The 14,586-nt window shown below is 39.5% G+C and overlaps 1 protein-coding gene across 1 annotated transcript in view; it reads left to right on the top strand.

Annotated features, from left to right (window-relative positions):
• The first annotated feature begins 415 nt into the window (after positions 1-415).
• Positions 416-14,586, top strand: part of VWA8 (von Willebrand factor A domain containing 8) — a 316,757-nt gene continuing 302,586 nt past the window's right edge. The window contains exons 1-2 of the mRNA XM_069467672.1: positions 416-654; positions 9,985-10,062. Of these exons, the coding sequence (XP_069323773.1) occupies positions 492-654; positions 9,985-10,062 (241 nt within the window). The 5' untranslated portion in view covers positions 416-491. The remainder of the gene's footprint in view (positions 655-9,984; positions 10,063-14,586) is intronic.

Genomic DNA, 14,586 nt, shown 5'->3' with positions numbered 1-14,586 from the left:
TCCTACTCCACAGACTAGGGGTCCTTTCCTGAGTAGGAAGGGGACCCCTTATGGGACAATGGTAACGTTTTTTAAATGTTCAAAAACCCTGTTAGTGACCAGCATTGTCTTGAAGTTGGGCCATAAAGGATAATCATAAACTATTGTCACAGAAGGGAAAGCGCAGTTTGTAAGGCATTCGGCCTAGTAATGTATCCATCCTCGAGTGGTCCCGCGCCGGCGACATTCTCGTTCAGGGTGCTCAGGTTCTGGTATAGGTCAAAATGGCTGCACTTAGGCTCTCTCGACCTTCCTTCTCGGCCGTATCCCCACATTACTTCCCCCGCGGAGGCAGGGCCAAGACCGCGGAGCCGGCCGCGCCGGGGGAAGGAGTTTCCGGCGGACTCAGCTCCGTGCCGCTTCCTGTCCTCCTAACCCCGCCGCCTCACGCTGCCCGCCCGGGACGCAGCACGACCCGACCCCCTAGCCGTCCCGGCGCTGCCCCCGGCCTCATGCAATCCCGGCTCCTTTTCCTCCGGGCATCCGGCGGCCACGGCGGCGCGGCCTCCCGGCGAGTGAGGCTGCTCCTGCGGCAGGTGCTGCCGGGCAGACCGGGCGGCGACAGGCAGCGGCCGGAGGTTAGACTGCTGCACGCCGGGGCAGGGGCCGACACAGGTAACCTGGGGCGCCCCCCCTGTCCCCGCCGGCCCCCCACGCGCCGCCTCTTAATCCTTCCTGTTGTTCCGCTGTACAGGGAAGGATCGTTTGTTTGGCGGGAAGCCGAAAGATCAAGGTTCTAGTCCCGACCTAGCTGCTAACTGCTGTGTAACATGGGGCAAGGCGCTTGCAGTCTCTGAGCCTCATTCTGCCACCCGTAGGGTCTGGACTAATGTTTCTGATGACCCGGAATAGTGATTTCTTCTTCCGCCGCTGCTGCTTTTACCCCCAGAAAGAATTCTGACTTGGATTGTGCTACACGCAGAGGTTAATGCAGCAGCGCTTGAGAGCTGTTGAAAGCTGGACTTGACCTTGCTCTCTGAGTCCCAAGGGCTTGGAAGCCGGTCTCTGCTTTCCAGCCAGGGCTTGTGGCAGCTTAGAAGTGTACATTCTGGTTAAAGAACCCATAGTTCACGGTGTTTAAAATGTATCCACGAGGCTTTCGAAGTTTTACAGGAGTTTTCCTTCCTCAAAGTTTCACATATTCTTAGAGCTGAAAGTTACACCTTAATTTAGTTAAAACCCTTGACCCTGCAATTGACGTAATTGAGACCCAGAAGGGAAAAGTGACTTGCTGGAGATCACACAACTAGTGAGTACGCCAAAGTCACATGCTCTGATTTCTGAGCTTGGTGGTTTTGGCTCTACCTGAGCTGGTTTTAGGAATTCTTTTTGTTGTGCGTTGAGGTTAGGTGGTAGAAATTGATGTCTGTTGTTGCTTCTCTTGATTGGTGAAGTGATTCTAGGCAGGATTTTGTCAATGTTGTTGCTTAGAATAATGGAGGTTTGCACTATGAAATTGTAGGTTTCATTGTTCCTCTTGCCTTCTCTCCCTTCCCCCCACCAGTTTTCCTTGCCAAGAAATGAACGAGTTTATCTCTCGTGCATTTAATTCATTCTTTGAACAAATGCTCCCCCCTCATAGAGTTTCAATTTCAAATTTTGCCTTTTCTCAATTATTTTGACTTCTAGGGTGTTTGTTCATTTGTTATTTGTTTAGTCATTTGTGTTTTTCGTTTGTTTGTTGCTGGTTTGCAGAAGTCAAGGGTAGAAATGTAGTTTAATCTATAACTTGGACTTTGAAGTTAGACAATCTGGGTTGGAATCCGCTTCTTCATTGTCTGGGTATGGGGACTTGAGGACAGATTACTGAACTTTGTGTCTCAGGTTTCTTAACTGTAAAATGAAGAAAAGGGTATATCTAATAGAGTTGTGAGGATTCAGTCTGTGATACATATTAATGTTGAATAAAAGTTAACTTCTTTTTTCTTATATATATAATACATTTTAGCTATGTGAGAATTAATTTTCTTGCCTTTAGAAGAAATGATACCAGTTCTTTTTAGGTTCAGGACTCTGAGAACTATCTGGGTAGGTAAGCGTAACAGAGTTAATTGATGTGAACTTTTTAAAAAAATTTTTCTTTGTACATAAATAATGCATGTTGATTGTAAAAACATTAGATACACATGTGGGTGTGAATTTTAAAGTCTGTATTATATAGGTGGGTGGGTGTTGGTAGGTTAGCTGTAAATGTCCTCAAAATTTGTGTTATGTCCAGCAAATCAAAGTACAGGCTTTGCTTGAAATATGAGAGTTCTGGGTACATTACAGACACCATACTAACTTTTAGATTCAGTCATTGACTAGGGAAGTATGAGACCAAAGAAGTAAATTATGTTAACTTCATTTGCCTTGCTGCTGCAAAGATTCAAAGGTTGAAGGTATGAGGACTAGATAAATGCAGCTGGGAACTCATCAGAGATCTGGACTCAAGTAAGAATAGCTGTGAGCAAGATGAACAGAAGGCAAGTTCTTGGCTACCCTGAAACATAAGCGTAAGGCCATCAGGGTTGGAGTGTCCCATTCTGAACCAGAGGTCATACACAGACAAATGTAGAACCCCAAAGAGCAGTTGGCCTTAATGGATTACAGTTTATGTTAGTAAGATGCTCTCAGCTGCACTCTTACATGTGACCAGTAACTCATCTCCTCTATGCATGTAGTTGACATTGCTTCCTAGTATTAAATAGTCTGAAAAAAGAGCAACAAAAGAGCATAAATAATAGATTCAAGTTATATGTGGTTTTTATTTCTCTTGGACTGTCTGTCTTATTTATCTTTATATTCCTTTGGTGCTTGCCAATACTTTGTACCTTAAAAGTTCATACAGAGAAGGAATAGGAGAGGCTGATATTACTTTGTTGGCTCTCAAGATAGGACCTCTATTAGGCCTGATAAGGAGAAGGAAGAGAGGTCATTTATGTTAAAAAGAAAAAAAAGCCCCGCAACCCAAAAATGCACTGCTTTTTATTTTTTGCTATCAGATCATATAAGTGTCTATACTTTGTAAATTCTTTATATCTTTTTACACTTCAGTTAGTAGTATTGTCTCTTGGTTTTAGGAACAAAGAAGTTAATGAGTTTATCTACTACTAAGAATATTCAATAAGAATTATTGTAGTATTTTCACAGGTGAAGCCAGGCAAGTTGGCTCAGTAGGACTCTAACATTAAATAGATTCAAATATACTGTAGATGAAATAATAAACCTGGAAATATAACTATAAATCCACCATGCCACATTTAGTGTTCTCCTTTAACACCGTTATTATTAAAGGCATTCACTGTTTTTTCTTTATGACTCTTGTGTATGAAGTAATTTGTTTACAGAAATACTCTAAAATCCTCACCTCCTCTTCCCCGTCCCGTCTTGTCTCCTCTTCCTGTCTGGTCTCATCTCCTCTTCCTCTTCCTGTCTGTTCTCCTGTCCTCTTCCCATCTGGTCTCCTCTTCCTCTTCCTGTCTGGTCTCGTTTCCTCTTCCTCGTCTCATCTGGTCTCCTCTTCCTCTTCCTGTCTATTCTCCTCCCCTTTTCTGGTCTAGTCTCCTCTTTCGGTCTGGTCCCCTCTTCCTTTTCCTGTCTGGTCTCCTCTTCTTTGTCTGGTCTCGTCTGGTCTCCTTTTCCTCATCTCCTATTCCTCATCCCCTCTTCCTCGTCCGGTCTCATCTCTTCTTCTGGTCTCGTCTCCTCTTCCTGGTCCAGTCTCGTCTCCTCTTCTGGTCTGGTCTCCTCTTCCTTGTCCCGTCTGGTCTCCTCTTCCTTTTCTGGTCTCGTCTGGTCTCCTTTTCCTCTTCCCCTCTTCCTCGTCCCCTCTTCCTCGTCTGGTCTCATCTCCTCTTCCTCTTCTGATCTGGTCTCGTCTCCTCCTTTTCCTCTTCCCCACCAGCGCCCTTTCCTTAGGGTCTTGCTCTGTTGTCCAGGCTAGAAGTGCAGTGGTGTCACCACAGCTCCATAGCTCACTGCAACTCCACACTCCTGGGCTCAAATGATCTTCCTGCCTCAGCTTCCTGAGTAGCTGGGACTATAGGCCCATACCATGATGCCAGGCTAATTATTTTTAGTAGGGACGAGGTCTAGCTCTTGCTCAGGCTGGCATAGAACTCCTGACATCAAGCAATCCTCCTGCCTCAGCTTCCTGAAGTGCTAGGATTACAGGTATGAGCCACCCTGCCCGGCCAAATTTCCTTTTCGAATAAAGGAAAGTTTCCCACTAAAAAAAAAAAAAAGAAAGAAACCTAGCCAATTGCAGGGATTAAATAGCACAACAAAGTTTTTATAACTATCACAACCATGTTGGGTAGAAGCTATAATCATCACTCTAGGGTTACAGTCTTGAGAAAGCCAAAAGTTTTAATTACTTCATTCAAATAAGAATAAAGAAAAAAAACAAGGAATGCTACAGGATCTGATACCTTCATCAACAATGCTCAAATCCACTCTCCAAGAGAAAAGCACCTCCCCAAGGTGCCAAATGATTCTAAATATCACAAACAAAGCTTTTCTTTTTTAGTTTTATTTTTTAATTGACACATAATAATTGTATATATTTATAGGGTACAGTGTGATTTTCCATAAATGTATACATTATGCAATGATCGAATTTTGATATTTAGCATATCCAGTGCCTCAAATGTTTATCATTTCCTTGTAATGAGAACATTCAAAATCCTTCCTTCTGGTTATTTTGAAATGTACAGTATTTTTAACTTTGGGAACTCTACTGTGCAATAGGACACCAGAACTTATTCCTCCTGTCCAACTGTAATTTTGTACCCATTGACCAATCTCTCCTCGTCTCCCTTCCACCTACTTTCCTCAAACAATTCAATAGCAAAAAATAATAATAAACTGACTTAAAAATGGGCAAAAGACGCTCATAGACATTTCTCAAAAGAAGATATACAAATGGTCAACAATTATTAGTATATGAAAAAATGCTTAACATCATTAATCATCAAGGAAATGTAAATCAAAACCACAATGAGCCTCACTTCACCCCAGCTATCCCAAGCTCTTTAGAATTTATGTAATATGGTGTTCTGCTCTACTTCCATTCGTTGACGTTTGGGAGACAACACAACTTGGCCCAAGATATAAAAGCAGTTTGCACTTCACTTCTAATTCACCCAGCCCTGAAATGGAAAGTCTTCCCCATCTGGTTCTCACCCTCATCTTACTGTTCCCTATATACCTAAAAATAGACTTTGTCTCCTGGTCTCAGTCTAAGGTTTGAGATGACTCTTTCCTTATCTTGTCTTTCTTAGAATGTTATTTTTTTTCTTCTCCTGGATAATGATAATAATTAGCATTTATGAAGTACTTACTATAGGCTGGTGCTGTTTTAAGTGCTTTCCAAAATTAATACATTAATCTTCATAATAAATCTATGAGGGGGATAATATAGTAGCACCACTTTATGAAGTGAGGAAGCTGCAGGAACAGAGGTATCACACAGCATGTCCAGTATCAAACAGTTACTAGCGGAAGAACCAGGATTCAGAGCCGTGCACTTTAATTTCAGGATTTCCATTCTTAAGCAACACCCTATGGCACTGCTATATCCACCTCACTCCTTTCTCCGTAAGACCTCCCTTCTCTTCTACCCCCAATCTTTCACATTCTCCTTTTCTGAGGGACATACCTCTTACCTTTCTTCCGGAAAAAAAAAAAAAAAATACTCTAAAATAATTTCTCACAGCAAACTATGTTGATTGTAGAAAAGCAAAAATAATACGCAAATCCCCTAAAATGTAATCCATTCAGATAATGATCAACTTTTTAGTGTTAATCCTATCAGATTTTATATATGTGTAAAATGTTTATTAAAATACATATTTCCTTTTAAAAATAGGATCATGTATATTTTATAATTTATCCAACCATTATGAACACGTTAACATGGTGATAAATATTGCTATACATGATCATTTAAAATAGATTTTAAGTTTATATATTTATCAGTATAATTTATTTTCCCAGTTTCCCATTCTTGGACATTCAGGTTGTCTAATTTAAAATACATGAACAGTGAGTAAATATCCATCAATATGAATTTTTGTGATTTTTAAGATTATATTCTTGTGGCACCAGCTCACGCCTATAATCCTGGGACTTTGGAAGGCCAAGATTAGGGGACTGCTTGAGGCCAGTAGTATGAGACCAGCCTGAGCAATATGGCAAGACCCCATCTCTATAAAAAAATAAAAAAATTAGCCAGGCATGGTGGTGTGTGCCTATAGTCCCAGCTACTCTGGAGCCTAAGACAAGAGGATTGCTTGAGCCCAGAGTTTGAGGTTGTAGTGAGCTGTCATGGCCCCACTGCACTCCAGTTTGGGCAACAGAGTGAAACCTTCTACCCACTGCCCACCCCCAAAGATTGTATTCTTGGGCTACAATAGACGTAGATAGTAATAAATGATTTGGGGGAGAAGAAATATAGAACTCTGGCTTCAACTGGAAAATATGATGCAAAGGGAAAATTACTATGGTTTAGGATATATGGTTTTAGCTTTGTATTTACTAGGTATTGAATCTTGGGAAAATTAACTATTTTGAACATGCAGCAGACTATTTTGACCCTGAAGATATTCTGACCCTGCCATATATTAAAGAATTTAATAGTAAAATCCCAAAACAATTGTAACTTTTAATTCAACAGGAAGACTTGTATTAGGGTCACGTAGACCACTGTGGAAATTGCTGATACATTTGTTTTTTTCTTGGGTCTATATTTAGTATATAAAAAAATGGTGACAGTGATTGTTAACCTGAGGTGATTCCTTTCTCCCAGGGGGACATTTGGCAATGTATGGAGATGTTTTTGGTTGTCAGAACCAGGAGAGAAGGGGTACTACTGTCATTTAGTGGGTAGAGGCCAGCAATGCTGCTAAACATTCCATGATGTATAGGGCAGCCCCTCACAACAAAGAATTATCCAATGTCAATAGTGCCACTGTTGAGAAATTCTGAACTAAACTAACTTTGTCAAAGCTGCTGTTAAAAACTTTAGGTGAAATAAATTCAATAGTTTAATTGAGTAAAGAATGATTTGCAAATTAGGCAGCCCTCAAACCCAGAAGAGGTTCAGAGAGCTCCATTCCACAATGTGAGCAGGCGGCAGTTATGAATGGAAAATGGAAGTGAGATACAGAAACAGCTTCATTGGTTATAGCTCAGCTTTGCCTTATTTGAACTCAGTTTGAGCAGTTGGCAGCCTGTAATTGACTGAAGCTCAGCTGCTCTGGTTGGCTGAGATGCCACTATTTGTTACAAAAGTATACTTCTAAGTTAGACGTTTAGTTAATTTGTGTGCTAAATTAAGTTATGGTTTTTATTTAAAGACTCAAAGTACAGAGGAATCCTCAGGCCAAATTTAGTTTAACAGTTCCCCCCTTTTTTTCAGCCTCCTAATTTTGACAGATTGACCAAAACCTTGGGCATTGATGCCATTCTCTGTCACCATCATAATGGACTTACTTGGTTTCACTATGGAATTCATAAATCACGACGTCACATCAGTTGAATAATTCTTTATGTTGTTGCTGATTGAGTCAACGAGAGACCATTGAATGCTCAATGGATGGCTGCATGCAAACATTTAAGACTTGAAGAAGAGGCTGGGCATGGTGGCTCATGCCTGTAATCCTAGCACTCTGGGAGGCTATGGTGGGAGGATCACTTGAGTTCAGGAGTTCAAGACCAACCTGAGCAAGGGCGAGACCCCATCTCTACTGAAAATAGAAAAAATTAGCCAGGCATGGTGGCACATGCCTATAGTCCTAGCTACTTGGGAGGCTGAGGCAGGAAGATCGCTTGAGCCCAGGAGTTTGAGGTTGCTGTGAGCTAGGCTGATGCCATGGCACTCTAGCCTGGACAAGAGAGCAAGACTCTGTCTCAAAAAGAAAAACACCAAAAAAAAAAAAAAAACAACTTGAAGAGGATGTGGCAGACCAGAGGGACTGTTACGATGACTTTCAGGAGAGTAACTAAAGACCAAAATGTACTCCTTAACAGGAGTTCCTGTGAACTGAACCAGTTAAAAATCAAACAAATCAAAGTTCAGGCAATATAGTTCGATAGTATTTAGGTACAATTGGTCCTAGTCTGTGTTTGGAGTATGATGGCCATTAAGAAATATAGGCCGGGCGCGGTGGCTCACTCCTGTAATCCTAGCACTCTGGGAGGCCGAGGTGGGCGGATCGTTTGACCTCAGGAGTTCGAGACCAGCCTGAGCAAGAGCGAGACCCCATCTCTACTAAAAATAGAAAGAAATTATATGGACAGCTAAAAATATATATAGAAAAAATTAGCCGGGCATGGTGGTGCATGCCTGTAGTCCCAGCTACTCGGGAGGCTGAGACAGGAGGATCGCTTGAGCTCAGGAGTTTGAGGTTGCTGTGAGCTAGGCTGACGCCATGGCACTCATTCTAGCCTGGGCAACAGAGTGAGACTCTGTCTCAAAAAAAAAAAAAAAAAAGAAATATAGTTTGCTGTATAATGCTCTGATTTTATAGAGGTATTTAATTTTGTCATTAGCCTGGTAAGACAAGGTATAGTAACCTGGAGACCCACTACAAGAAACATAAATATTGGAAAACCTTGGGAAATTCATGGTTGCCATCTACCATTTAGGAGGATGCCTGTAAACTGTTAGCTGCTCCTGTAAACATATCATGTGTTCTTTTCTTTTTAGAATTGTTTAAAAATGTTTTGGTGGCAGTATGCAAAAAAACAGCAGTATGAGCCACCATTTAAAAAATTTGTCTTACAAGTTCCCAGCTGATACTGATGCTTTGAGAATCTTATGATAGACTGAGTGAAGACAAAGAGTTGATTAGGCAGGGAAGAAGAAGGGAGGTCTTGGTGGGTTGTGGAAGAGGTTTGCAGTCTTTAGGTTTTTGTCTTCAGTGATTTTTGCCTTGCCTCCTCCTGGCTGCTAATTTTGGGTCTAGCAAGGACTTAGCTTCATATGTAATTTTTATCTTCCTCTCTCAATTTACCACATACTCGTAATAAATTTCTTTATCTACAACAATTCTTTTTCAAAGATTTACAGATTTCCTTGTTTCTAAAGTTTCTGTCTCACAGGGTTCTTTTGGGAATGTGTAAAGTACTCAGAAGATAGCAAACATTCAACAAGTGTTGGCTGTTGTTACTGGTGTCATGATTTAAGGTCTTAGACTTTAGGATACCTCACTAGCTCTAAACTGGCATTTCTGAAAGATATGTTTTGCACAGCTACTTTTTCTGAGCGTCTTTGAGCCCTTTCCAAAATGAAGTTCCAGGTGCAGATGGTATCACTATGCCTATTTTGCTGTTGGAGAGAGCAAAGCAGAGAGAGATTATTCAGTTTAATTCGGCACTTTAGAAGATCAGCCAGAAATTCTTACTTTAAAAAATAGAACTGTGTAGAAATTACTGAGAACTTTTGCTTGTTTCATGTAGGAATTGGCATTTATGCCACAGGGGCTTTGTTCTTTTTATGCACCTAGAAATATTGAATTTTGAACATATATTGCTACATCACTTGAAATTGTAGTAAAAATAAGGACATACAAAGATGTAAAAAAAATGTTGAGGATATGTATTAAAGATTCTATCCTATTGATGGTTTGGATGATCTTAAAATGCATTCTTCTGTATTATTGTCGCCTATATTAGCATTGCTGTTAATGAAAAAAGAAAGCTGATTATGTGTTTTATTGTGCTTCATCTTTTTGCTAACTTAGTATTTAAAATGTGAATGTCCCTGATGTCTCACTTCTCCTTTATAGGGCGTATACTTTGGATGGAAGTCTTAGAGCATAGTGCTTGACTTAGATAGATGTGTAGGACATGTGTATAACATTTCTCTCTGTAGGTCAGGACAGTCATTGTTGCCAAAGGCATGAGTGTGCTTTCTCATTTGTTTCTTATAATGCTGCTGTTTCTTTATTATCTTTTTAGGTGATACAGTAAATATTGGAGATGTATCCTACAAGTTGAAAACTCCCAAGAACCCAGAACTTGTGCCACAGAACTACAGTAAGAAATAATTCATTAATTTATGAATCAATGGCTTTTAACTTTTCATTATGGGAATTTTCAAACTTACACAAAACTAGAGGGCCCAATGTACTTATCATCCAGCTTCAACATTTATTAATGTTATGCCAATCTTCTTTTACCTGATCCCCACTCTTTGTGCTGGAGCATTTAAAACCTATCCGAGACATCCTATCATTTCACACATGAATATTTCAAGAGAAACATTTATTTGTCTCACATACTACTGTTTCTTTATTACATGGGATAAAATTTACATATAATAAACTACATAGATCTTCAATGTTCGTTTTGGTTGGTTTTGACAATATTATAAACCTGTGTAACCACGAAGATTACTTTAATCACCCCCCACAGGTTTTCTTGTGCTTGTTCCTCTTTACCCTGCCCTAGAAACCACTGTTTTCTTTTCTACGATGATAGATTAGTTTTGCCTGTTCTCCAGCTTTATATAAATAGAATCAAATGGTATGAGTGAGTGTGTGTGTATTTTTTTCCATCAAGAGAATGAATTTGAGGTTTATTCATATTGCTGCATCTATCAGTTTGTTTTTAATTTCTGAATAGTATTGCATTGTATAAATGTACCACAAATTCTTTATCCATTCTTTTGTCGATGGACATTTGGATGGCTTTCATTTTCGGACTGTTATAAATAAGGTGCTATGAACATTCCTCCACAGTTCTTGTGGTTATAAGTTTTCACTTCTCTTGAGTAAAAAACTAGGAATTGAATTGATATGTCATAGGGCGAATGCCTTTTTAACTTTATAACACACTGCCAAAACAATTCTCCAAAGCAGTTGTACCACTTTACTTTTGACCAACAGTGATGTTCTACATCCTTGCCAACACTGGTATTTCTAGTCTTTTTTATTTTACTCCTACCACCAGATGTGAAAAAAAGTAACTCATCATGGTTTTTGTTTTATAATAGCATTATTGAGATGTAATTTATATGCTATTAAATTCACCACTTAAAAGGGTACAATTCAGTGGTTTTTAGTATATTCAGAGTTGTGCAATCATACCACTATGTAACTTTAGAACATTTTTATCACCCCAAAAAGAAACCTCATACCCATTAATAGTCATTCCCCATTGTCTCCTCTTTCTTCCCCCCAGCCTTTGGCAACCACTAATATACTTTATGTTTCTATGGGTTTGCTGATTCTGGACATTTCATATAAATGGGATCATACCATGTAGCTGTTGTGTCTGGCTTGTTTCACCTAGCATAATGTTTTCAAGGTTCATTGATGTTGTAGTATGTGTCAGTAATTCATAGCTTTGTATGGCTAAATTTTATTCCATTGTAAGGATCTTCTATATTTTGTTTATTCATTCATCAGTTGATGGACATTTGGATTGTTTCTACTTTTGGGCTATTATGAATAATGCTGCTGTGAACATCCATATACAAGTTTTTTATGGACATATGTTTTCAATTTCCTTGCGTATTTACCTAGAAGAGGAATTGTTAGGTCATATGGTAGCATATGTTTAACATTTTGAGGAATTACCAAAATGGTTTCCATATCAGCTATACCCTGTTACATTCCCACCAGCAATGTGTGAGGTTTCCAGTTTCTCAACATTCTCACTAACACTTGTTATTGTTTTTTTTTTTTTAATTTTTGTTTATTTCTTTTTTCTTTCAGCATATTATGGGGGTACAAAAGTTTAGGTTACGTATATTGCCCTTGCGCCCCTCCCCCCCCCCCCCCTGCAAATCAGAGCTTCAAGAGTGTCCATCCCCTAGACGGTGGGCATCACACTCATTATGTATGTGTACACCCAACCCTTCCCTTCCCACACATCTGCCTGACACCCGATTAATGTTATTCCTAAATGTGCTCTTAGGTGATGATCAGTGAAACCAATTTGATGGTGAGTACATGTGGTGCTTATTTTTCCACTCTTGGGATACTTCACTTAGTAGAATGGGTTCCAGCTCTATCCACGAAAATACAAGAGGTGCTATATCACCATTGTTTCTTATAGCTGGGTAGTACTCCGTGATATACATATACCACATTTTATTAATCCACTCATGTATTGATGGGCACTTGGGTTGTTTCCACATCTTTGCAATTGTGAAGCTTCTGCACAGCCAAAGAAACTGTCATGAGAGCAAACAGACAACCTACAGAATGGGAAAAAATTTTCGCATGCTACACATCTGATACAGGACTGATAACTAGAATCTATTTAGAACTCAGGAAAATCAGCAAGAAAAGAATCAAACAACCCTATGAAAAAGTGGGCAAAGGACATGAATAGAAATTTTTCAAAAGAAGACAGAAGAATGGCCAAAAAACATATGAAAAAATGCTCAACATCTCTAATCATCAGGGAAATGCAAATCAAAACCACAGTGAGATATCACTTAACTCCAATGAGAATGGCCTTTATCAAAAGTCCCGAAACCATGCATGTTGGCGTGGATGTGGAGAGACAGGAAAACTCATACACTGCTGGTGAGACTGCAAACTAGTGCAACCTCTGTGGAAAGCAATATGGAGATACCTTAAACAGATACAAGTAGACCTACCATTTGATCCAGCAATCCCATTATTGGGCATCTACCCAAAAGAACAAAAGACATTCTATAAAAAAGACATCTGCACTCGAATGTTTATAGCAGCACAATTCACAATTGTTTGTCATTTTGATAACAACCATCCTCATGCATGTGAAGTGGTATGTAATTGTGGTTTTGATCTACATTTCCCTAATGACAGTCACTTCGTTGCTTGAAATCATGTCATTTCTTTTCTCAAAATTCTTTAAAGGACATTTTAATATTTTAGGAACAAAGGTCAATTCTTAGCTATCTTGATCTAGTTTAGCCTCATCTTGTGCCATTTTCTTCCCCTATTTTGTGTTCCAGTCACTGGGCACAACGTATTATAGAATAACTTTTTCTTCACTCTTCAGATTCTTCCACTAGACTATCTGCTCTGTTAAAGAAAAAAATTATTCAGTGATAATTGTTAAAGCATAATAAGTAAGACTTTATTTAGGACCATCATGAAGGGTGTTTCAGTGGGGTAGAAAGCTTGGGCTTGGCTCTGAAAGCAGCATGGGCTAGTGGGAATTTATAGCTATGGAGCAGCATGGGGAAACATCGAGGGTAAAGGGGATTCTGGCTAAACTGACCTAACAAGATTCTTGCTGAAGACAGGCTAGGGTGATGATATAACCTGGGGGATGGTGGAAGATGAGAAACTTGATGAAGAATGATCTCAGTTGTCAAGAATGGGGAGGTTCTGGCTAAATTGCCTTAGCAAGGTTCTTTTGCTAGAACTGGATTTTACAAGGAAGTGCAAGGATGGGCCTAGGAAAAGGTTTAGAAACCTGACTAAAGTTTGATCAAGCAAAGAATCTTTGTCAGCTCCTTGAGGGGGAATGGAATATCTCACTTTCATCTAAGACAAAGTTCCGTTAACTCTACCTCCTAAATGGCTCTGCAATCTGTCTTCTCCACTCTGTCCCAATTTTCTTTTTCCTTTCCTTTCCCCTTTCCTTTCCTTTCCTTTCCTCTTTCCTCTTTCCTCTTTCCTGTCTGATCCTGTCCTGTCCTGTCTCTCTTTGTCCTCTGGGCTAGAGTACAGTGGCATCATCATAGTTCACTGCAACCTCAAACTCCTAGGCTCAAGTGATTCTCCTGCCTCAGCCTCCCAAGTAACTGAGACTACAGGTGCATGCCACTATGCCCAGCTAACTTTTTTCTATCTTTTGTAGAGACAGAGTCTCACTCTTGCTTAGGGTGGTCTTGAACTCCTGGCCTCAAGCAATCCTCCCACCTTGGCCTTCTAGGTGCTAGGATTACAGGTGTGAGCCACCACACCCAGCATCCCACTTTTCTTTTACTATGTTTTTTTTTGAGTTATTTTCTTAGTAGTCGTTTTAGGGATTACAGTTAATGCTTAAACCTAAAATGATTTTATTCAGATTGATGGTAACTTAGTTTCAATAGTATACAAAAGCTTTGCTCCAAAATAGTTTTGTTCCTTCCCACCTCATTTGTGCTATTATTGTCATAGGAGTTATATCTTTGTATATTAAAAGTCCATAGATAGTTTTGTAATTATTGCTTTATGAAATTGCCTTTTAAATCAGAAGAAAAGAGTTATAAATGAAAATATGCTTATATTGTCATTATATTTACCTATGTAGTTCTCTTTACTGATAATCTTATTTCTCCATGTGAATTTGAGTTACCGTCTAGTGTGATTTCAGCCTAAAAGAAGGATTCCCTCTAATAGTTCCTGTAGGACAGTTCTGTTAGTGATGAATTTTCTCAGTTATTTTTCTTTGTTAAATCTGGAAGTATTTTAATTTCTCCTTTGTATTTTGAAGGGAAATTTTACTGGATATAGATTCTTCATTGGCGGTTTCTTTCAGCACTTTGAATATGTCTACTTACTGCCTCTGGGCTCCCTGGTTGCTGACAAGAAGTCAGTTATTAATCTTATCAAGGATCCTTTCTACATGATG

The sequence above is a fragment of the Eulemur rufifrons genome, chromosome 4 (genome assembly GCF_041146395.1).
Source record: "Eulemur rufifrons isolate Redbay chromosome 4, OSU_ERuf_1, whole genome shotgun sequence".
NCBI classification, from domain to species: domain Eukaryota; kingdom Metazoa; phylum Chordata; class Mammalia; order Primates; family Lemuridae; genus Eulemur; species Eulemur rufifrons.
Note: the sequence above shows the minus strand (reverse complement) of the source record. Positions and strands in the feature narration are given on the sequence as shown.